Source organism: Cajanus cajan, chromosome 6 (genome assembly GCF_000230855.2).
Source record: "Cajanus cajan strain Asha chromosome 6, NIPB_CcT2T_4, whole genome shotgun sequence".
Classification (NCBI taxonomy): domain Eukaryota; kingdom Viridiplantae; phylum Streptophyta; class Magnoliopsida; order Fabales; family Fabaceae; genus Cajanus; species Cajanus cajan.
The window spans coordinates 48,468,185-48,491,765 of NC_138522.1; the positions used below are offsets into that span (position 1 = coordinate 48,468,185).

Here is a 23,581-nt window from a genome sequence, read left to right on the forward strand (position 1 = left end):
TATCTTTATATTTTTCTATTTTCGTTTTCTTCCAATTTTGTGTTGGTTATCATTAGTCTTTTATTTATGTAATAAAAATAGACATTCTTCTATTTACAAATATAAAAAATTAAATTAAATTTTATACGATTTTTATGAACATATTTATAACATTTTTTATTTTTATTTTTTAGTAATAAAATAAAAATAAAAAAATAATTATTTGTCCTTTTTAATTAATTTTGTGAAGATTTATTTATTTATTTAATAAAAAATATGATAATATAGACGATTATATATTTTGCTAAATTATATATAAAAAATCAGAATATTGAATAGAAACATAACATAAACAATTTAACAAAACAAAGTGAAAAATTTTAAATTGATAATGTCATATATATTTAAAGGATAAAAAAAATTATAATTCTATTAAAGTTTGTATTTTATTTTTAAAAATTAAAATATTAAGAACATCATAAAATATTGAGAATTAAAATATAAATAAATAAATATTTTAATATTTTTTAAAAAAACTTATTAAGTGTTTTATTTAAAAGATTATATATTGTGCACGTCATGTGTTATTTATTTATTTATATATAAATGCGTCGTGACCGTCACCTCTCTTTATATAAATGTTGTGTCATTCTCTCGTCTCACTCTATATGCAACTCTCCTCTCTCATTTCCACTCTCGAGAGTCACTCTCTTCTCTTACGCTTCATTCGTTTCCAGTGTCAAGATTCTCTTTTCGAAGAGTCTTTCTTCCATAGCACTTGCACACACTAATGCCTCATCTTTGGTTAGATGTCTAGACTCTTCTTTCTCTTTTCTTCTGTTTCTGCATATTCTTTTCTTGTTCTTGTTTGTTGTTCTTCTTTGTCTTTGTTACTTGTCAGAGTTTTTCTTTGATTCTTGTTCTTTTTGTGTGGTGCAGAAACGGTGGACATGAATTTTACCGTACCTCGCTGGTGACCTTCTTTGAAAGGTAGAAATTAAAGTGATGTTATGCACCGCATCTTCTCTGATTCTTGTTTCATTTGTTTCTGATTCTCGTTTCATTTGTTTCTGATTCTTTTTTTTTTGTCTTTGTTGCTGGAAAGGGTTTTTCTTTTTGTGCGGTGCAAAGACCGGTGGATATGGATATTACAGTTTCTCAATCTGGTGACGTTGTGTAGATGGAAGGTAGAAAGTAAAGTGATGTTACGAACTGTTTGTGCTTCTTTACTTTTCAAATCAATTTCTTGTTTCATTTCTTTTTAATTCTTGATTGTCTTTGTTGCTTGTTAGGGTTTTTCTCTTTGTTCCTCACTCCGGTGACCATGTGCCGATGGAAGGTAAAAATTAAAATCATGTAATGGTGATGTTATTGGTGAGTGTGCGTGGAGTGGTGGATTGATGAAATGTCCTTATTTTAGCTGATTTTTTTTTTTTTTTTGGATTTTTACAAACGTGAATTGTGATTTGTGACTGTGTTTGTGATGAAGGATATTGATTTGTTTTTAATTCCTAAAAAATAATTAAGTGACACTGACATTTGTTTTTGAATAGTTTTAACTCTCTCTTCGTGCTCTTGTAGTTAAAAAAAAATTGAATTACAAGATGACAACTAAAGGCCTTTTCTCCTTATTTTTAATAAGACATGTGGTACATATATATGTATTTTCACTGTTTTATAGAACTAGAAAATAATGAGTGATTAGATCTGTCTTGAGTGAGCTAATCAAAGATTTCCAACTATTTGAACTTGAGTTTTATCTCCCTTATTATAAAATGATGATGTCTATGAGGGAATTGTACAGTACCATGCTTCTATTTAATATTTTTATATTTAAGTGAAACAATTTCTTTAAGTTCAGTTTTCATTCCCTTTGTAAGAAGGATAATGCTCAAGCTTGTGTACTTTTCACATATTTGACCTGATCAGAATTCTTTAAACTTTGCAGCTTCCAATCCACCTTGAAGCAACTCTTTGAGGAATTTGAAAGTGGTGATGATTCTTCATTGCTAGGATCTGTAACAGTGCACATAATGGAAGCTTGAAAACAAATTTAGAAGGAAGATCAAAGCAGTATAAAGACCTTGCATTGACATATCTTTTTCTCATGAACAATGTTCATTATATTGTCAGATTAGTTTGGAGGTATGTTTTCAACATTTTTGATTATAAATTTCTTTAAATCCCAATTTTATTGCATGTTTTGGTGGTTTAAAGTCTTTTTTCGTCTGAACTCTCTTCTATTCTAGGTCTGAAGACAATGATTTGCTAAGGTATGACTGGGTACAATGACATCGGAGGATTGTTCAGCAACATTCAAATCAATACAAAAGAAATACTTGGGAAAAAGTCTTGTTCTAGTGACTTTACTGATTATTACATGTCTTGCAACTTTCTTATATGTCACTTGGATAATGATAACATATATTTAGTCCCTCTAAAATTATCGAAATTTGCTTTTAGTCTTGATTTTTTTTTGTTCTATTCCAGTCCCCAAATTTAAAAATTCATCACTTTTAGTCCTCCAAGTACTTAGGTAGTGCTTAAAAATTGTTTTAAGATGCTATTTAAGCTACTTTTAAGATAAAAAAACTGCATTTCCAAATTTGTGGGACTAAAATAGGACAAAATTTTAGAAGTACTAAAACCGAACTAGAAATGTTTTCGAAGGAACAGGAACAAAAACATATTTTACCTTTTTTTTTATATTTTATAATTAAGGTGTTCTAGTAGATTGTTTTAATATTTCCTGATGTTTGGTTTCATGGGAATGCTCTATTTCTTCTTAACATTAATATTTGTTAAAGTTGTGTATTTTTTTAATTCTGATTCTTTTCTCGGCAGATTCTTCCGTTGCTTATCTATTCAGGGCCTTAGCTCATCAGGTGGTGGGAGTGGTACTGGTGGCAGTGATGGTGGAACTGGAAGCAGTAGTGGTGCTTCATTAAGGACAGGTAGCCTTTCAGTTGCTTCTTTATGAGTAATGTCTTTACTTGTTTTGACACGTCTATATGTATTGTGTATGAAATAATGCAAGAGCTTCATTCAGAGGTATGGCTTCTGAAATGCAAAATCAGGAATCTTGATGCTATCTCTTTTGTGTATTGGTTTCGTAAATCTTAGAGGTCAAGTTGTAAAGTTTTATTTTATGTTTAGTGGTCATGACTTTTCTAATTTATCACATAAAAGTTTTAGTGCCTATACATGTCAGTGACTTTTCACTTGCATTTCTAATTTATTTGTAGTCACCACTCTAGATGTTATATAGTTGACTATCCTATACATATTAGGTTTGGGTAGTTGTTTTGTTTCGTTCATAAAACAAGAACAAGGCATTTTGCAGTAGTGTTATAATCTTGCAATAAACAATTTCCTTAAATTTTGGAGATTGGAACTCTTCTTAAAGGCAAAGCTTGCTCTGGAATAAAAGAAGCTGCAACTAGTTTGACAAAACATCTTGCACAAAGAACCCAGGAGACCTTTGAAGAATTTGAAGTGGCAATCCAGAAAGATGCTAGAAAGACTGCAGTTATAGATGGAACTGTCCATCCTTTGACACGCTCTGTGATTAACTATGTGAGGTTTTTTTTTAGTAAGTTTGGTGTTTGAGTAAATTGAGTGTTGTCTGATCCCAATTTCGTAGCCATATCTTCTAACATTTTTTTCCGTGTTCATTGATGAGATGACAAATTTGTTGGTCATTATTTATTATCATTCCTTACATGTTAAGATTTTTAAAATTTATTTTACAGTTATGATTTATTCTGCTCATGGACATTTTAGTGCATTTCTTTGTTAGATATGCTGAGAGATTGACATGCCATGTTACATGTTTGGTCACTTAGTTTCTAGGTGTTTCTTTTGTAGTTTTATTGAAAGGATATCTTATTGATAGAATTTGTTCAGAATCTAAAGGAAAGAATTAATTTTTTTTGATGAATCTGAAATACCAAATGTTGTGCCATTGTGGTAGCAGTCTTAGGATATAGGGTAGAACTAGAAAATAACGAGTGATTAGATCTGTCTTGAGCTAATCAAATATTTCCAACTTTTTGAACTTGAATTTTATTTTCCTTATTATAAAATGATGATGTCTATGAGGGAATTGTGCAATCACATTCTTCTATTTTATTTATTTATATTTAAGAGAAACTGTTTCTTAAAGTTCAGTTTTCATTCCCTTTGTAAGTAGGATAATGCTGTACTCTTCTCTAATGTGTGTGGGTAATTTTTTTCAGGATCTTTATCATAGATCTGATCACATATTTAACCTGATCAAAATTCTTTAAACTTTTCAGCTATCAATCCACCTTGAAGCAACTTTTTCTGGATTTTGAAAGTGGTGATGATTCTTCACAGCTAGCATATGTAACTGCGAATAATGCAAGCTTTGCAAACCAATTTAGATGGAAAATCAGAGCAGTATAAAGACCCTGCATTAACACATTGTTTTCTCATGAACAATATTCATTATATTGTAAGATGGGTTTGGAGGTATGTATTCAACATATTTTGGTTATGAGTTTCTTTAAATCACAATTCTTTTGCATGTTTTGGTGGTTGAAAGTCTTTTTTCCTCTTAACCCTCTTCTGTTCTAGGTCTGAGGCCAAGGATTTGCTAGGGGATGACTGAAGCCAAGGTCTGGAGCCAATGACATAGGAGGATTGTTCAGCAGCATGCAAATCTATAAAAAAGAAATGCTTGGGCAAAGGTCTTATTCTAGTGACCTTGCTGACCATTACTTGTCTTGCAGCTTTCTTAGATGTCACTTGGATAATGGTAAAATATGTTTAGCCCCTCTAAAATTATCAAAATATATTTTGGTTATGAATTTCTTTAAATCACAATTTTTTTTACATGTTTTGGTGGTTGAATTTCTTTATTCCAATTTCTGTCATTTCTTATGTTTATATATATGTATATATAATATATATATTTTATAATTATATATAATGATAATGATTTTATATTATGTTTTGTGAATTTATTATCTGCGTATATAACCATTGCAGCATACTTACATTTGATGTTAACAAGATAAAAAGAGGGAGAAAGTGACGATACTTTAAATATGTTTTAAAGTTGATTGTCGTTTCTAACTGGTTTTTAAAACTATTATAATTAATATTTAGTTTTAAAGTTGATTATAGTTTTCAACTAGTTTATGATTTGAATTTTGAAATATATATTAAAACTAGATTGATTTTAAAGCCAAATTAGTTTCATAAGAGTTTTAAACATATTTAAAAATAAAAAACAAGTCTGCATGTTAGATAAATTATAATATTATTTATTTTGCTAAAATTAGTTTAAAAAACTGTTTTATGATTTTAAACTAGCTTTGAACCAACTGGATTTCTAATCATAAACTGGTTTTAAAACCAATTTTTATCCTGATTTTGAAAATCCAAACAAATTATTTTCCTGCTTTATTTGTTATTGTCTACATGTTTTTTCTTGATTGATGTGATATAATAAGCTTCAAAGAATTTTGTTGTTTGTGGTACCAAAGCATAATAATTTATATTCTCAAATCTCATGTTTAGGGCTGGTCCCATAATTTTACTTATTTTATTTTATTTTTTTATGACATTTTATTTTAACACATTTCTTTTACATGTTAGTATCTCCAATATCAATAAACTAATTTTAAACCTGATTTTGAAAATCCAAACAAATTATTTTCCTGATTAGAGTCTTCAAAATTTATCTGCTGACATATTTTTTGTACAAAACATTTATTGACTTCTCTCACTTTGATATTCTAGATCTATTCAAGGAAGGATGAAAGTTCACTCTGAAAACAATAAATTAAAACATCAATATTAGATTTAAGTAAATAATGTTAACCAATCACATATGGTTTATGAAAATTAACTCCTTATGTATAAATAATCTGAAACATGACCTTTGAGATTGTTGCCATCAATAAAAAATTATCATTCATTTTTTATTTTTATTTTTGTTGCAGTGAAGCAGTATGATACTTGTGAAATAGTCGCGGTGAAGATGGCAAGACTTCGTGAAGATGGCAAGACTTCGTGTATTGCAATTTGTTAAGGATTTTCCTAATTTCTTTTGGTTCAGTGCTAGTTTTCAAACAGTCTTTGATCGAGTCTGATTCACGATGCATAAGCGAATTTATTTTTACACGTATTATGCATGAATAACTGTTATTTTGATTGACTTCAACTACTTATTAAGTTTTTAAACTACAAAAATTAAACTGTGCTATTTTTTGATGCTTACTCATTGTCTCACATGTTGCGGGAGAGAAGTATGCATTTTGCAATTCTTGCAATTTTTTTGTTTGTTTGTTGTTATATGTAGGTGGAGGGTCTCAGGAGATCGGTGAATTTTAAGATTTTGGGATAGTTTCACTTTTGCACTAATTTTAAGATAGTTTTATTTGCCTTACTTTTTGCACTTGAATTTGATTTCAGCTTTGGAATTTCAATCATGGACACATTTTTGAGGCATGTAAAGACAATCTCAAGAAGTTTCAGCTAAGTTATCTAGATTCACTTTCTTATTGTCAAAAAGGCATATTGGTATGTTTGTTTCTTATGTGTCCCTTAAATACAATTTTTTGTGCATGTATAGGAACAATTATAATTAGCATTATTAAAGGAGTGATCTGATTGGGCAGAGTATTTTTACCTTACACAGAGAATTAATATACACGAGATCAAATATATACATGAATTATGAGTACATTTATACTTATTAAAAATCTTATCTAATTATTAAGTATCTTATATAATTGCATGATTATATTACCTTATTGTATACACTTGTGTACAGCTTGTGATACTAAGCAGGCCTCCAATATACTTATATGAAGGTAAGCAAGACTATTTGTATACCTCTTATTCTTTGGTGGTCTCTTTTATTTAATATATAAGGGATTAACACGTCACAAACAAATTATTGTCTCTCTATACTTTAAATGTTCTTATTAGTGAGTTGATTTTTGTAGCGCCTTTCGGCTGCTTCTTTTCTCTTCGAAGTTGAAATGGCCGCGCAAAGAAACGACAGCAAAACAACACAAACAAGCCGAAGAAGATGCACAAGTAAAGTAGAACCTTTCATACATTGATTGATTTTGCTTCTCTGATTCTCATTTTCCTCTTTGTTATTTGAACTTTGTTTCGCCACACACAATACCTCTTCCATCTCTTGCTTTTCTTTTCTTTACCTTGTAATTGCTTTTCCTTCTCTGATTTTGAATTGAACTCTATTCTTGTTTCTATTTTTTGTGATTCTTGTTTTTATGTTTTTTTCTCTTCTCTTTGGAGTGCGATGAGATTGAATCCTGGCTGTCCTTATTGCTGTTTTTGATTCCTCTGTCTGGGTCTTGGTTCTTTCTTGAACTTGCATTTTGTTGTTTTCAAGATTGCTGATTTTTTATTTATTTGATTTTGATTGCATGCAAGAACAAGAATGATGACAAAGGATACAAGTATGCAAATTTCAATGGTCATGATTTTGATTTAATGCAAGAACAAGAATGAAGACAGAGAAAACTAATCCGCTGTATGCAAATATCAATGATCCCGTTGTATTTCAGGTGTTGGGACTTGGGGGTGTTGGGCTAGGCTGGTGTGTGATCGTTTTCTGTCCGTGGTAAGTAATTTGAAATTAAACTTTCAAGATTTTTTTGACTACTGCTTTATTCTAAATTTAATTTGCAGAGTTTATCCTAGTACTAAAAGTTACTTAATTATATGAGTATTGTTGACATTTTATTTTAGGTTTAATTTTATCTGTATTACTTTTTCTATAAATTGACCGGAGTGCTCATTTCTGGGGAATGTTCTCTCACCTTGAGGTGAATTACTTTCTACACATGTATGAATAACTGCTTGCCCCGATATTTTCCGGCTTTAGGGTCCTAGATTTGGTCTAAAATAATCAAAGTTCTTCAACATTCTTGAACAATTCAATGTTGCATCCCTTCTTGATTTAAATTGAAAAGCTATTCATTTTCTAAAGTTGTAATTTTTTTCCCCTGGAAACCCAAGAATACCATACTTGTTGAAATTCTTTGTATTTTTTTTTTGGTTTGTTGTTTTTAACCATATTTATAAAATACATTATTTCTAGCCTTTGACATATTTGGTACATCCTTTTTTGAATCTTTTTGTTTATTTTTTGTTATTTTCATTGTTGAAGTTGTTTTTTTTAGAGAATTTGTGTGTAATGAGGCTTTTATCTTATGTGTGTTTCCCCCTCCCCTCCCCTTTATTTCAATGAGATGCAAGAATCTGATAATCCATTTGTCACTATATCAACATCGGACACGACATCCTAAGGTTTTGTTAATGTTTTTATTCCAATTTCTGTCATTTCTTATATATATATAATATTTATATATAATGATAATGATTTTATATTCTATATGGTGAATTTATTATCTGTGTGTATAACCATTGCAACATACTTACATTTGATGTTAACAGGATAAAAAGAGGGATAAAGTGTCTACATTTTAAATCCGTTTTAAAGTTGGTTATCGTTTCAAACTGGTTTTTAAAACAATTATAATTAAAATTTAGTCTTAAAATTGATTATAGTTTTCAATAAGTTTATGATTTGAAATATATATTAAAACTAGATTGATTTTAAAATTGATTTTGAACCGTAAATTGATTTTAAAGCCAAATTGGTTTCACAAGAGTTTTAAACAGATTTAAAAATAACAAAAAGTCTGCATTTTAGATAAATTTTAGTATTATTTATTTTGTTAAAATTAGTTTAAAAAACTGATTTATGATTTTAAACTAGCTTTGAACTAACTGAATTTCTAATCATAAACTGGTTTTAAAACCAATTTTAAACCTGATTTTGAAAATTCAAACAAATTATTTTCCTGCTTTATTTGTAATTGTCTATATGTTTTTTCTTGATTGATGTGATATAAATATTAAATAAGCTTCAAAGAATTTTGTTGTTTTTGGTACCAAAGCATAATAACTTATATTCTCAAATCTCATGTTTAGGGCTGGCCCCATAATTTTACTTTTTTTATTTTATTTTTATGACGTTTTATTTTTACCCATCGAAACTCAAGAATACCATTCTTGTTGAAATTCTTGAATGTGTATTTTATTCTCTTTTTTTTTGTTGGTTGTTTTTAACCATATTTATAAAATACATTATTTCTAGCCTGTGATGTATTTGGTACATTCTATTTTCAATCTTTTTGTTTATTTCCTAAGGTTTTGTTCATATAAAAGTTTTTATTCCAATTTCTTTGATTTCTTATATATATATATATTTTATATTTATATATAATGAAAATGATTTTATATTAAGTTTCGTGAATTTGTTATATGTGGGTATAACCACATAAGCATACTTACGTTTGATGTTAACAAGGGAAAAAGAAAAAGAGGGGATAAAGTTTCAATAATTTAAATCCGTTTAAAGTTGATTATCATTTCAAATTGGTTTTAGAATTTATTATAGTTTTCAACTAGTTTATGATTTGAAATATATATTAAAACTAGACTGATTTTAAAATTGATTTTTAAGCCAAATTGGTTTCACAAGAATTTATACCATCAATTAATTTTAAACAGATTTAAAAATAATAAACAAGTCTGCATTTAAGATAAATTTGAATATCATTTATTTTGTTAAAATTAATTTAAAAAACTGATTTATGATTTTAACCTAGCTTTGAAACCCAACCAGATTTCTAATCATAAACTGGTTTGAAAACCAATTTTAAACCTGATTTTGAACATCCAAACAAATTATTTTCCCGATTAGAATGAACAATGTTGGAATTGCTCAATTAGCTTGATGGTTTCAGTAGTGATGACAGAATTAAGGCTTGTCTTTATTTGTTATTTGTTATTTTCTATATGTTTTTTCTTGATTGATGTGATATAAATAAGTTTCAAAAAATTTCAGTCTGGTAAGTCTCATGTTTAGGGGCTGGTCCCGTAATTTTACTTTTTTATTTTTATGGTGTTTTATTTTAACACATTTCTTTTACATCATGTTAACATTTCGAATATCAATATACTAGATTTAACGGTTGACACCAAACTTACTGGATTTTGTTCATTTAGACTATTTTATTCAATAGTCATACTCATTTATTCTTGTCAATTGCAGGTTATAGCAGTAACAAACTGAGCAGATATTCTTTACCCCGCCCTTATGCCTCTTTCAAGACTTCCTAAGGTTTTGTTCATATAAATGTTTTTATTCCAATTTCTGTCATTTCTGATATATATATATATATATATATATTATATTTTTATATAGTGATAATGATTTTATATTATATATCCTGAATTTATTATCTATGTGTATAACCATTTCAACATACTTACATTTAATGTTAACAGGATAAAAACAGGGATAAAGTGTCTACATTTTAAATCCATTTTAAAGTTGGTTATCTTTTCAAACTGGTTTTTTAAAACAATTATAATTAAAATTTAGTCTTAAAATTGATTATAGTTTTCTATAAGTTTATGATTTGAAATATATATTAAAACTAGATTGATTTTAAAATTGATTTTAAAGCCAAATTGGTTTCACAAGAATTTTAAACAGATTTAAAAATAATAAACAAATCTGCATTTAAGATAAATTTTAATGTTATTTATCTTGTTAAAATTAGTTTAAAAAACTGATTTATGATTTTAAACTAGCTTTGAACCAGCTAGATTTCTAATCATAAACTGGTTTAAAAACCAATTTTAAGCCTGATTTTGAAAATCCAAACAAATTATTTTACTGATTAGAATGAACAATGTTGAAATTGCTCAATTAGCTTGATGGTTTCAGTAGTGATGACAAAATTAAGGCTTGTCTTTATTTGTTATTGTCTATGTATTTTCTTGATTGATGTGATATAAATAAGCTTCAAAGAATTATGTTGTCTGTGGTACTAAAGCATAATAATTTATATTCTCAAATCTCATGTTTAGGGCTGGTCCCATAATTTTACTCTTTTTTTATAACGTTTTATTTTAACACATTTCTTTTACATGTTAGCATCTCCAATATCAATAAACTAGATTTAACAGTTGCCACCAAACTTACATGATTTTGTTCATTTAGACTATATTTTTCAAGAGTCATTTTCATTTATTCTTGTCAATTGCAGGTTATAACAGCAACAAGTTGTGCAGATATTCTCAACCCTGCCCTTATGCATTCTGGGCCATTGGGTCGTAAATTAAGTTTCTGCACCCAATTGACGAAGGGCTCAGATTCTACAGGTTTAGAGTCTTCAAAATTTATCTGCTGACATATTTTTGGTACAAAACATTTACTAACAGCTTTCACTTTGATATTCTAGATCTATTAAAGGACGGGTGAATGTTCACCCTGATGTCAACATTGAAGAACTTGCTCCTTCTACAGGTGATTTCAATGGAGCACAACTGCAGGCTGTATGTCTGTGTTGAGCCTGGCATGTTGGCTTTGCGCGTTGTGATGCAACTGAGGTTTGTTTTCTTCCGATATACAACAACATAAATAACTTAAAAATCAATTTTTGTAAAATAAAATGAGCACCACTAGAAATATATGGGGCATTAATGGGTTAATAAATAGTGTTAGATACAAAACATTGTTTGAAATACATTGAACACAATAAATCTTAATAAGATAAAGGAGACATTGAGACTTGTGATTTTCAATAAATTTATGAAAATAATAAAAAATGTTTGACACAACGAAATTTTAATAAATTTATGAAAATAATAAATTTTAATGAGATGTGGGAGTCATCAAAATTTGTAATTTGTCAACGAATTCCAGCTATGAATAGTGTTAGAAAAAAATATTTGATATTGCTTGAATCTTTGTGAAAATATTAGTGTTAACCAAAAATGATAACCAAAAATGTTGTAGATTGCTTGAAAATTTATGAAAATAGCCAATCTTAGTGTGATGCCAGAGTTCCCGAGATTTGTAATAGTCAATGAATTTCAGCTATGAATAGTGTTAGACAAAATATTTGATATTGCTTGAAATTTATTGAAAATAATAAATGTTACTGAAGTGGGAGTCACCGAGATTTATAATTTTCAATAAATTGTAGCCAATAATAGTGTTAAGATAAAAAAATTATAGGAGTTTATTAAAAATAATAAATCTTAGTGAGTTGTGGGAGTTATCGATAAATGTTATTTTCAATAAATAGCTGATATTATTAGTCATAGACAAAAAATATTGGAGAATGCTTGAAATTTATTGAAGATAATAAATCTTAGTGAGATGCGGGAGTCACCGAGATTTATAATTTTCAATGAATTTCAAGTTTGAATAGTGGTAGACAAAATATTTGATATTGCTTGAAACTTATTGAAAATTATAAATCTTAGTGAAATGCGGGAGTTACCGAGATTTATAATTTTCAACAAATTGCAACTATTAATAGTGTTAAGATGAAAAAATATTTGAGTTTATTGAAAATAATAAATCTTAGTGAGTTGAGGGAGTCATTAAGATTTGTTATTTTCAATAAATTTCAGCTATGGATAGTCTTAGACAAAAAATTGAAATTTTTTGAAAATAATAAATCTTAGTGAGATTTGGGAGTCACCGAGATTTATAATTCTCAATGAGTTTCAAGTGTGAATTGCTATAGACAAAATATTTGAAACTGCTTGAATCTATTGAAAATAATAAATCTTAGTGAGAAGCGGGAGTCACCGAGATTTATAATTTTCAATAAATTTCAGCTTTTAATAGGGATAAGATAAAAATATTGGAGTTTGTTGAAAATAATAAATCTTAGTGAAATGCGGGAGTCACCGAGATTTGTAATTTTTAATGAATTTCAGCTATGAATAGTGTTTTAGACAAAATATTTGATATTTCTTGAAACTTATTGAAAATTATAAATCTTAGTGAAATGCGGGAGTCACCGAGATTTATAATTTTCAATAAATTGTAGCCAATAATAGTGTTAAGATAAAAAAAAATATAGGAGTTTATTAAAAATAAAATTTTAGTGAGTTGTCAGAGTCATCGATAAATGTTATTTTCAATAAATATCAGCTATTATTAGTCATAGACAAAAATATTGGAGAATGCTTGAAATTTATTGAAGATAATAAATCTTAGTGAGATGCGGGAGTCACCGAGATTTATAGTTTTCAATGAATTTCAAGTTTGAATAGTGGTAGACAAAATATTTGATATTGCTTGAAACTTATTGAAAATTATAAATCTTAGTGAAATGCGGGAGTTACCGAGATTTATAATTTTCAACAAATTGCAACTATTAATAGTGTTAAGATGAAAAAATATTTGAGTTTATTGAAAATAATAAATCTTAGTGAGTTGAGGGAGTCATTAAGATTTGTTATTTTCAATAAATTTCAGCTATGGATAGTCTTAGACAAAAAATTGAAATTTTTTGAAAATAATAAATCTTAGTGAGATTTGGGAGTCACCGAGATTTATAATTCTCAATGAGTTTCAAGTGTGAATTGCTATAGACAAAATATTTGAAACTGCTTGAATCTATTGAAAATAATAAATCTTAGTGAGAAGCGGGAGTCACCGAGATTTATAATTTTCAATAAATTTCAGCTTTTAATAGGGATAAGATAAAAATATTGGAGTTTGTTGAAAATAATAAATCTTAGTGAAATGCGGGAGTCACCGAGATTTGTAATTTTTAATGAATTTCAGCTATGAATAGTGTTTTAGACAAAATATTTGATATTTCTTGAAACTTATTGAAAATTATAAATCTTAGTGAAATGCGGGAGTCACCGAGATTTATAATTTTCAATAAATTGTAGCCAATAATAGTGTTAAGATAAAAAAAAATATAGGAGTTTATTAAAAATAAAATTTTAGTGAGTTGTCAGAGTCATCGATAAATGTTATTTTCAATAAATATCAGCTATTATTAGTCATAGACAAAAATATTGGAGAATGCTTGAAATTTATTGAAGATAATAAATCTTAGTGAGATGCGGGAGTCACCGAGATTTATAGTTTTCAATGAATTTCAAGTTTGAATAGTGGTAGACAAAATATTTGATATTGCTTGAAACTTATTGAAAATTATAAATCTTAGTGAAATGCGGGAGTTACCGAGATTTATAATTTTCAACAAATTGCAACTATTAATAGTGTTAAGATGAAAAAATATTTGAGTTTATTGAAAATAATAAATCTTAGTGAGTTGAGGGAGTCATTAAGATTTGTTATTTTCAATAAATTTCAGCTATGGATAGTCTTAGACAAAAAATTGAAATTTTTTGAAAATAATAAATCTTAGTGAGATTTGGGAGTCACCGAGATTTATAATTCTCAATGAGTTTCAAGTGTGAATTGCTATAGACAAAATATTTGAAACTGCTTGAATCTATTGAAAATAATAAATCTTAGTGAGAAGCGGGAGTCACCGAGATTTATAATTTTCAATAAATTTCAGCTTTTAATAGGGATAAGATAAAAATATTGGAGTTTGTTGAAAATAATAAATCTTAGTGAAATGCGGGAGTCACCGAGATTTTGAATTTTTAATGAATTTCAGCTATGAATAGTGTTTTAGACAAAATATTTGATATTTCTTGAAACTTATTGAAAATTATAAATCTTAGTGAAATGCGGGAGTCACCGAGATTTATAATTTTCAATAAATTGTAGCCAATAATAGTGTTAAGATAAAAAAAAATATAGGAGTTTATTAAAAATAAAATTTTAGTGAGTTGTCAGAGTCATCGATAAATGTTATTTTCAATAAATATCAGCTATTATTAGTCATAGACAAAAATATTGGAGAATGCTTGAAATTTATTGAAGATAATAAATCTTAGTGAGATGCGGGAGTCACCGAGATTTATAGTTTTCAATGAATTTCAAGTTTGAATAGTGGTAGACAAAATATTTGATATTGCTTGAAACTTATTGAAAATTATAAATCTTAGTGAAATGCGGGAGTTACCGAGATTTATAATTTTCAACAAATTGCAACTATTAATAGTGTTAAGATGAAAAAATATTTGAGTTTATTGAAAATAATAAATCTTAGTGAGTTGAGGGAGTCATTAAGATTTGTTATTTTCAAAAAATTTCAGCTATGGATAGTCTTAGACAAAAAATTGAAATTTTTTGAAAATAATAAATCTTAGTGAGATTTGGGAGTCACCGAGATTTATAATTCTCAATGAGTTTCAAGTGTGAATTGCTATAGACAAAATATTTGAAACTGCTTGAATCTATTGAAAATAATAAATCTTAGTGAGAAGCGGGAGTCACCGAGATTTATAATTTTCAATAAATTTCAGCTTTTAATAGGGATAAGATAAAAATATTGGAGTTTGTTGAAAATAATAAATCTTAGTGAAATGCGGGAGTCACCGAGATTTTGAATTTTTAATGAATTTCAGCTATGAATAGTGTTTTAGACAAAATATTTGATATTTCTTGAAACTTATTGAAAATTATAAATCTTAGTGAAATGCGGGAGTCACCGAGATTTATAATTTTCAATAAATTGTAGCCAATAATAGTGTTAAGATAAAAAAAAATATAGGAGTTTATTAAAAATAAAATTTTAGTGAGTTGTCAGAGTCATCGATAAATGTTATTTTCAATAAATATCAGCTATTATTAGTCAGACAAAAATATTGGAGAATGCTTGAAATTTATTGAAGATAATAAATCTTAGTGAGATGCGGGAGTCACCGAGATTTATAGTTTTCAATGAATTTCAAGTTTGAATAGTGGTAGACAAAATATTTGATATTGCTTGAAACTTATTGAAAATTATAAATCTTAGTGAAATGCGGGAGTTACCGAGATTTATAATTTTCAACAAATTGCAACTATTAATAGTGTTAAGATGAAAAAATATTTGAGTTTATTGAAAATAATAAATCTTAGTGAGTTGAGGGAGTCATTAAGATTTGTTATTTTCAATAAATTTCAGCTATGGATAGTCTTAGACAAAAAATTGAAATTTTTTGAAAATAATAAATCTTAGTGAGATTTGGGAGTCACCGAGATTTATAATTCTCAATGAGTTTCAAGTGTGAATTGCTATAGACAAAATATTTGAAACTGCTTGAATCTATTGAAAATAATAAATCTTAGTGAGAAGCGGGAGTCACCGAGATTTATAATTTTCAATAAATTTCAGCTTTTAATAGGGATAAGATAAAAATATTGGAGTTTGTTGAAAATAATAAATCTTAGTGAAATGCGGGAGTCACCGAGATTTGTAATTTTTAATGAATTTCAGCTATGAATAGTGTTTTAGACAAAATATTTGATATTTCTTGAAACTTATTGAAAATTATAAATCTTAGTGAAATGCGGGAGTCACCGAGATTTATAATTTTCAATAAATTGTAGCCAATAATAGTGTTAAGATAAAAAAAAATATAGGAGTTTATTAAAAATAAAATTTTAGTGAGTTGTCAGAGTCATCGATAAATGTTATTTTCAATAAATATCAGCTATTATTAGTCATAGACAAAAATATTGGAGAATGCTTGAAATTTATTGAAGATAATAAATCTTAGTGAGATGCGGGAGTCACCGAGATTTATAGTTTTCAATGAATTTCAAGTTTGAATAGTGGTAGACAAAATATTTGATATTGCTTGAAACTTATTGAAAATTATAAATCTTAGTGAAATGCGGGAGTTACCGAGATTTATAATTTTCAACAAATTGCAACTATTAATAGTGTTAAGATGAAAAAATATTTGAGTTTATTGAAAATAATAAATCTTAGTGAGTTGAGGGAGTCATTAAGATTTGTTATTTTCAATAAATTTCAGCTATGGATAGTCTTAGACAAAAAATTGAAATTTTTTGAAAATAATAAATCTTAGTGAGATTTGGGAGTCACCGAGATTTATAATTCTCAATGAGTTTCAAGTGTGAATTGCTATAGACAAAATATTTGAAACTGCTTGAATCTATTGAAAATAATAAATCTTAGTGAGAAGCGGGAGTCACCGAGATTTATAATTTTCAATAAATTTCAGCTTTTAATAGGGATAAGATAAAAATATTGGAGTTTGTTGAAAATAATAAATCTTAGTGAAATGCGGGAGTCACCGAGATTTTGAATTTTTAATGAATTTCAGCTATGAATAGTGTTTTAGACAAAATATTTGATATTTCTTGAAACTTATTGAAAATTATAAATCTTAGTGAAATGCGGGAGTCACCGAGATTTATAATTTTCAATAAATTGTAGCCAATAATAGTGTTAAGATAAAAAAAAATATAGGAGTTTATTAAAAATAAAATTTTAGTGAGTTGTCAGAGTCATCGATAAATGTTATTTTCAATAAATATCAGCTATTATTAGTCATAGACAAAAATATTGGAGAATGCTTGAAATTTATTGAAGATAATAAATCTTAGTGAGATGCGGGAGTCACCGAGATTTATAGTTTTCAATGAATTTCAAGTTTGAATAGTGGTAGACAAAATATTTGATATTGCTTGAAACTTATTGAAAATTATAAATCTTAGTGAAATGCGGGAGTTACCGAGATTTATAATTTTCAACAAATTGCAACTATTAATAGTGTTAAGATGAAAAAATATTTGAGTTTATTGAAAATAATAAATCTTAGTGAGTTGAGGGAGTCATTAAGATTTGTTATTTTCAATAAATTTCAGCTATGGATAGTCTTAGACAAAAAATTGAAATTTTTTGAAAATAATAAATCTTAGTGAGATTTGGGAGTCACCGAGATTTATAATTCTCAATGAGTTTCAAGTGTGAATTGCTATAGACAAAATATTTGAAACTGCTTGAATCTATTGAAAATAATAAATCTTAGTGAAAAGCGGGAGTCACCGAGATTTATAATTTTCAATAAATTTCAGCTTTTAATAGGGATAAGATAAAAATATTGGAGTTTGTTGAAAATAATAAATCTTAGTGAAATGCGGGAGTCACCGAGATTTTGAATTTTTAATGAATTTCAGCTATGAATAGTGTTTTAGACAAAATATTTGATATTTCTTGAAACTTATTGAAAATTATAAATCTTAGTGAAATGCGGGAGTCACCGAGATTTATAATTTTCAATAAATTGTAGCCAATAATAGTGTTAAGATAAAAAAAAATATAGGAGTTTATTAAAAATAAAATTTTAGTGAGTTGTCAGAGTCATCGATAAATGTTATTTTCAATAAATATCAGCTATTATTAGTCATAGACAAAAATATTGGAGAATGCTTGAAATTTATTGAAGATAATAAATCTTAGTGAGATGCGGGAGTCACCGAGATTTATAGTTTTCAATGAATTTCAAGTTTGAATAGTGGTAGACAAAATATTTGATATTGCTTGAAACTTATTGAAAATTATAAATCTTAGTGAAATGCGGGAGTTACCGAGATTTATAATTTTCAACAAATTGCAACTATTAATAGTGTTAAGATGAAAAAATATTTGAGTTTATTGAAAATAATAAATCTTAGTGAGTTGAGGGAGTCATTAAGATTTGTTATTTTCAATAAATTTCAGCTATGGATAGTCTTAGACAAAAAATTGAAATTTTTTGAAAATAATAAATCTTAGTGAGATTTGGGAGTCACCGAGATTTATAATTCTCAATGAGTTTCAAGTGTGAATTGCTATAGACAAAATATTTGAAACTGCTTGAATCTATTGAAAATAATAAATCTTAGTGAGAAGCGGGAGTCACCGAGATTTATAATTTTCAATAAATTTCAGCTTTTAATAGGGATAAGATAAAAATATTGGAGTTTGTTGAAAATAATAAATCTTAGTGAAATGCGGGAGTCACCGAGATTTGTAATTTTTAATGAATTTCAGCTATGAATAGTGTTTTAGACAAAATATTTGATATTTCTTGAAACTTATTGAAAATTATAAATCTTAGTGAAATGCGGGAGTCACCGAGATTTATAATTTTCAATAAATTGTAGCCAATAATAGTGTTAAGATAAAAAAAAATATAGGAGTTTATTAAAAATAAAATTTTAGTGAGTTGTCAGAGTCATCGATAAATGTTATTTTCAATAAATATCAGCTATTATTAGTCATAGACAAAAATATTGGAGAATGCTTGAAATTTATTGAAGATAATAAATCTTAGTGAGATGCGGGAGTCACCGAGATTTATAGTTTTCAATGAATTTCAAGTTTGAATAGTGGTAGACAAAATATTTGATATTGCTTGAAACTTATTGAAAATTATAAATCTTAGTGAAATGCGGGAGTTACCGAGATTTATAATTTTCAACAAATTGCAACTATTAATAGTGTTAAGATGAAAAAATATTTGAGTTTATTGAAAATAATAAATCTTAGTGAGTTGAGGGAGTCATTAAGATTTGTTATTTTCAATAAATTTCAGCTATGGATAGTCTTAGACAAAAAATTGAAATTTTTTGAAAATAATAAATCTTAGTGAGATTTGGGAGTCACCGAGATTTATAATTCTCAATGAGTTTCAAGTGTGAATTGCTATAGACAAAATATTTGAAACTGCTTGAATCTATTGAAAATAATAAATCTTAGTGAGAAGCGGGAGTCACCGAGATTTATAATTTTCAATAAATTTCAGCTTTTAATAGGGATAAGATAAAAATATTGGAGTTTGTTGAAAATAATAAATCTTAGTGAAATGCGGGAGTCACCGAGATTTGTAATTTTTAATGAATTTCAGCTATGAATAGTGTTTTAGACAAAATATTTGATATTTCTTGAAACTTATTGAAAATTATAAATCTTAGTGAAATGCGGGAGTCACCGAGATTTATAATTTTCAATAAATTGTAGCCAATAATAGTGTTAAGATAAAAAAAAATATAGGAGTTTATTAAAAATAAAATTTTAGTGAGTTGTCAGAGTCATCGATAAATGTTATTTTCAATAAATATCAGCTATTATTAGTCATAGACAAAAATATTGGAGAATGCTTGAAATTTATTGAAGATAATAAATCTTAGTGAGATGCGGGAGTCACCGAGATTTATAGTTTTCAATGAATTTCAAGTTTGAATAGTGGTAGACAAAATATTTGATATTGCTTGAAACTTATTGAAAATTATAAATCTTAGTGAAATGCGGGAGTCACCGAGATTTATAATTTTCAATAAATTGTAGCCAATAATAGTGTTAAGATAAAAAAATTATAGGAGTTTATTAAAAATAATAAATCTTAGTGAGTTGTGGGAGTTATCGATAAATGTTATTTTCAATAAATAGCTGATATTATTAGTCATAGACAAAAAATATTGGAGAATGCTTGAAATTTATTGAAGATAATAAATCTTAGTGAGATGCGGGAGTCACCGAGATTTATAATTTTCAATGAATTTCAAGTTTGTTTCAATGAATTTCAAGTTTGAATAGTGGTAGACAAAATATTTGATATTGCTTGAAACTTATTGAAAATTATAAATCTTAGTGAAATGCGGGAGTTACCGAGATTTATAATTTTCAACAAATTGCAACTATTAATAGTGTTAAGATGAAAAAATATTTGAGTTTATTGAAAATAATAAATCTTAGTGAGTTGAGGGAGTCATTAAGATTTGTTATTTTCAATAAATTTCAGCTATGGATAGTCTTAGACAAAAAATTGAAATTTTTTGAAAATAATAAATCTTAGTGAGATTTGGGAGTCACCGAGATTTATAATTCTCAATGAGTTTCAAGTGTGAATTGCTATAGACAAAATATTTGAAACTGCTTGAATCTATTGAAAATAATAAATCTTAGTGAGAAGCGGGAGTCACCAAGATTTATAATTTTCAATAAATTTCAGCTTTTAATAGGGATAAGATAAAAATATTGGAGTTTGTTGAAAATAATAAATCTTAGTGAAATGCGGGAGTCACCGAGATTTGTAATTTTTAATGAATTTCAGCTATGAATAGTGTTTTAGACAAAATATTTGATATTTCTTGAAATTTATTGAAAATTATAAATCTTAGTGAAATGCGGGAGTCACCGAGATTTATAATTTTCAATAAATTGTAGCCAATAATAGTGTTAAGATAAAAAAAAATATAGGAGTTTATTAAAAATAAAATTTTAGTGAGTTGTCAGAGTCATCGATATATGTTATTTTCAATAAATATCAGCTATTATTAGTCTTAGACAAAAAATATTGGAGAATGCTTGAAATTTATTGAAGATAATAAATCTTAGATGCGGGAGTCACTGAGATTTATAATTTTCAATGAATTTCAAGTCTGAATAGTGTTAGACAAAATATTTGATATTGCTTGAAACTTATTGAAAATAATAAATCTTAGTGAGAAGCGGGAGTCACCGAGATTTATAATTTTCAATAAGTTTCAGCTTTTAATAGGGATAAGATAAAAATATTAGAGTTTGTTGAAAATAATAAATCTTAGTGAAATGCGGGAGTCACCGAGATTTGTAATTTTTAATGAATTTCAACTATGAATAGTGTTAGACAAAGTATTTGATATTTCTTGAAACTTATTGAAAGTTATAAATCTTAGTGAAATGCGGGAGTCACCGAGATTTATAATTTTCAATAAATGGTAGCTAATAATAGTGTTAAGATAAAAAAAATTATAGGAGTTTATTAAAAGTAATAAATCTTAGTGAGTTGTGGGAGTTATCGATATATGTTATTTTCAATAAATATTAGCTATTATTAGTCTTAGGCAAAAAATACTAGAGAATGCTTGAAATTTATTGAAGATAATAAATCTTAGTGAGATGTGGGAATCACCGAGATTTATAATTTTCAATAAATTGTAGCTAATAATAGTGTTAAGATAAAAAAAATATATAGGATATTAAAAATAATAAATCTTACCGAGTTGTGGGAGTCATTGATATTTGTTTTTTCCAATAAATATTAGCTATTATTAGTCTTAGACAAAAAATATTGGAGAATGCTTGAAATTTATTGAATGTAATGAATCTTCGTGAGATGCGTGAGTCACCGAGATTTATAATTTTCAATGAATTTCAAGTCTGAATAATGTTAGACAAAATATTTGATATTGCTTGAAACTTATTGAAAATTATAAATCTTAGTGAAATGTAGGAGTCACCGAGATTTATAATTTTCAACAAATTGCGGCTATTAATAGTGTTAAGATGAAAAAATATTGCAGTTTATTGAAAATAATAAATCTTAGTGAGTTGAGGAAGTCATTAAGATTTGTTATTTTCAATAAATTTCAGCTATGGATAGTCTTAGACGAAAAAAATTGAAATTTTTTGAAAATAATAAATCTTAGTGAAATGCGGGAGTCATCGAGATTTATAATTCTCAATGAGTTTCAAGTGTGAATTGCTATAGACAAAATATTTGATATTGCTTGAATCTTTTTGAAAATAATAAATCTTAGTGAGAAAGGATGAGTCACCGAGATTTATAATTTTTAATAAATTTCAGCTTTTAATAGGGATAAGATAAAAAAATATTGGAGTTTGTTGAAAATAATAAATCTTAGTGAAATGCGAGAGTCGCCGAGATTTGTAATTTTTAATGAATTTCAGCTATGAATAGTGTTAGCCAAAATATTTGATATTGCTTGAAACTCATTAAAAATTATAAATCTTAGTAAAATGCGGGAGTCATCGAAATTTATAATTTTCAATAAATTGTAGCTAATAATAGTGTTAATATAATAAAAATCTAGGAGTTTATTAAAAATAATAAAATCTTAGTGAGTTGTGGGAGTCATTAATATTTGTTATTTTCAATAAATATCAGCTATTATTAGTCTTAGACAAAAAATATTGGAGAATGAATTTCAAGTGTGAATAGTGTTAAACAAAATATTAGAAATTTCTTGAATCTTATTAAAAATAATAAATCTTAGTGAGATACTAGAGTTACCGAGATGTATAATTTTCAATAAATTGCAAGTATTAATAGTGTTAAGATAAAAAAAATATTGCAGTTTATTGAAAATAATAAATCTTAGTGAGTTGTGGGAGTCACCTAAATTTATAATTTAAAATGAATTTCAAGTGTGAATAGGGTTAGACAAAATATTTGATATTGCTTGAGTCTTATTGAAAATAATAAATCTTAGTGAGATGCGGGAGTCACTGAAATTTATAATTTTCAATAAATTGCAGTTAATAGTAGTTTTGAGATAAAAAAAATATTGAAATTTATTGAAAATAATAAATCTTAGTGAGTTGCGGGAGTCATTAAGATTTGTAATTTTCAATAAATTAGCTATTAGTAGTCTTAGATAAAAAATATTTGAGATTGCTTGAAATTTATTGAAAATAATAAATCTTAGTGAGATGTGAGTTATCGAATTCAGTTTTTAATAGTGTTAAGACAAATTTCATTAAATTTATTGAAAATAGTAAATCTTAGTGAGATGTAGGATTCATCGAGATTTGTAATTTTTAATAAATTTCAGCTAATAATTGAATGTTAGACACTATGTATTGGATATTGTTTGAAATTTGTTGAAAATAATAAAAATCTTATTTAGATGCTTATTGAAGATAATATATCTTTGTCAGATGCGGGAGCCACTAAGAAATGTGGTTTTTATTAAATTTCAACTAAGAATATAGAGTCTTAGAACAAAAATATTTTAGACCTAAAAATTGAGATTATTTGAAATTTGTTGAAAATAATAAAT

General features: G+C 27.0%; 1 protein-coding gene across 3 annotated transcripts; it reads left to right on the top strand.

Annotated features, from left to right (window-relative positions):
* The first annotated feature begins 632 nt into the window (after nucleotides 1-632).
* LOC109788678 (uncharacterized) lies at nucleotides 633-22,484 on the top strand. 3 transcript variants are annotated; one of them, XM_083077444.1, is made up of 17 exons: nucleotides 633-783; nucleotides 919-969; nucleotides 1,085-1,166; nucleotides 1,272-1,318; nucleotides 1,928-2,124; nucleotides 2,229-2,328; nucleotides 2,824-2,933; nucleotides 3,386-3,555; nucleotides 4,278-4,473; nucleotides 4,579-4,759; nucleotides 5,952-6,824; nucleotides 6,960-7,053; nucleotides 7,417-7,442; nucleotides 7,551-7,606; nucleotides 10,109-10,177; nucleotides 11,112-11,226; nucleotides 11,307-22,484. In XM_083077444.1, exons 6-9 carry the CDS (start codon nucleotides 2,255-2,257, stop codon nucleotides 4,314-4,316), a joined length of 393 nt encoding a protein of 130 aa, XP_082933570.1. In that variant the 5' UTR covers nucleotides 633-783; nucleotides 919-969; nucleotides 1,085-1,166; nucleotides 1,272-1,318; nucleotides 1,928-2,124; nucleotides 2,229-2,254; the 3' UTR covers nucleotides 4,317-4,473; nucleotides 4,579-4,759; nucleotides 5,952-6,824; nucleotides 6,960-7,053; nucleotides 7,417-7,442; nucleotides 7,551-7,606; nucleotides 10,109-10,177; nucleotides 11,112-11,226; nucleotides 11,307-22,484. The 3 variants fall into 3 exon arrangements, with proteins under 3 accessions (XP_082933570.1, XP_082933571.1, XP_082933572.1); XM_083077445.1 differs by lacking the exons at nucleotides 10,109-10,177; nucleotides 11,112-11,226; nucleotides 11,307-22,484 and adding an exon at nucleotides 7,735-10,076; XM_083077446.1 differs by lacking the exons at nucleotides 7,417-7,442; nucleotides 10,109-10,177; nucleotides 11,112-11,226; nucleotides 11,307-22,484 and adding an exon at nucleotides 7,735-10,077.
* Nucleotides 22,485-23,581: the final 1,097 nt, after the last annotated feature.

What these genes read in the sequence shown, in the direction of transcription:
- LOC109788678 (XM_083077444.1), top strand. Translation starts at nt 2,255, where the DNA reads ATGACTGGGTACAATGACATCGGAGGATTGTTCAGCAACATTCAAATC. An exon ending in AAAGAAATACTTGGGAAAAA is followed by an intron (nt 2,329 to 2,823) that starts GTCTTGTTCTAG and finishes TTTTCTCGGCAG; the next exon opens with ATTCTTCCGTTGCTTATCTA. An exon ending in TGGTGCTTCATTAAGGACAG is followed by an intron (nt 2,934 to 3,385) that starts GTAGCCTTTCAG and finishes CTCTTCTTAAAG; the next exon opens with GCAAAGCTTGCTCTGGAATA.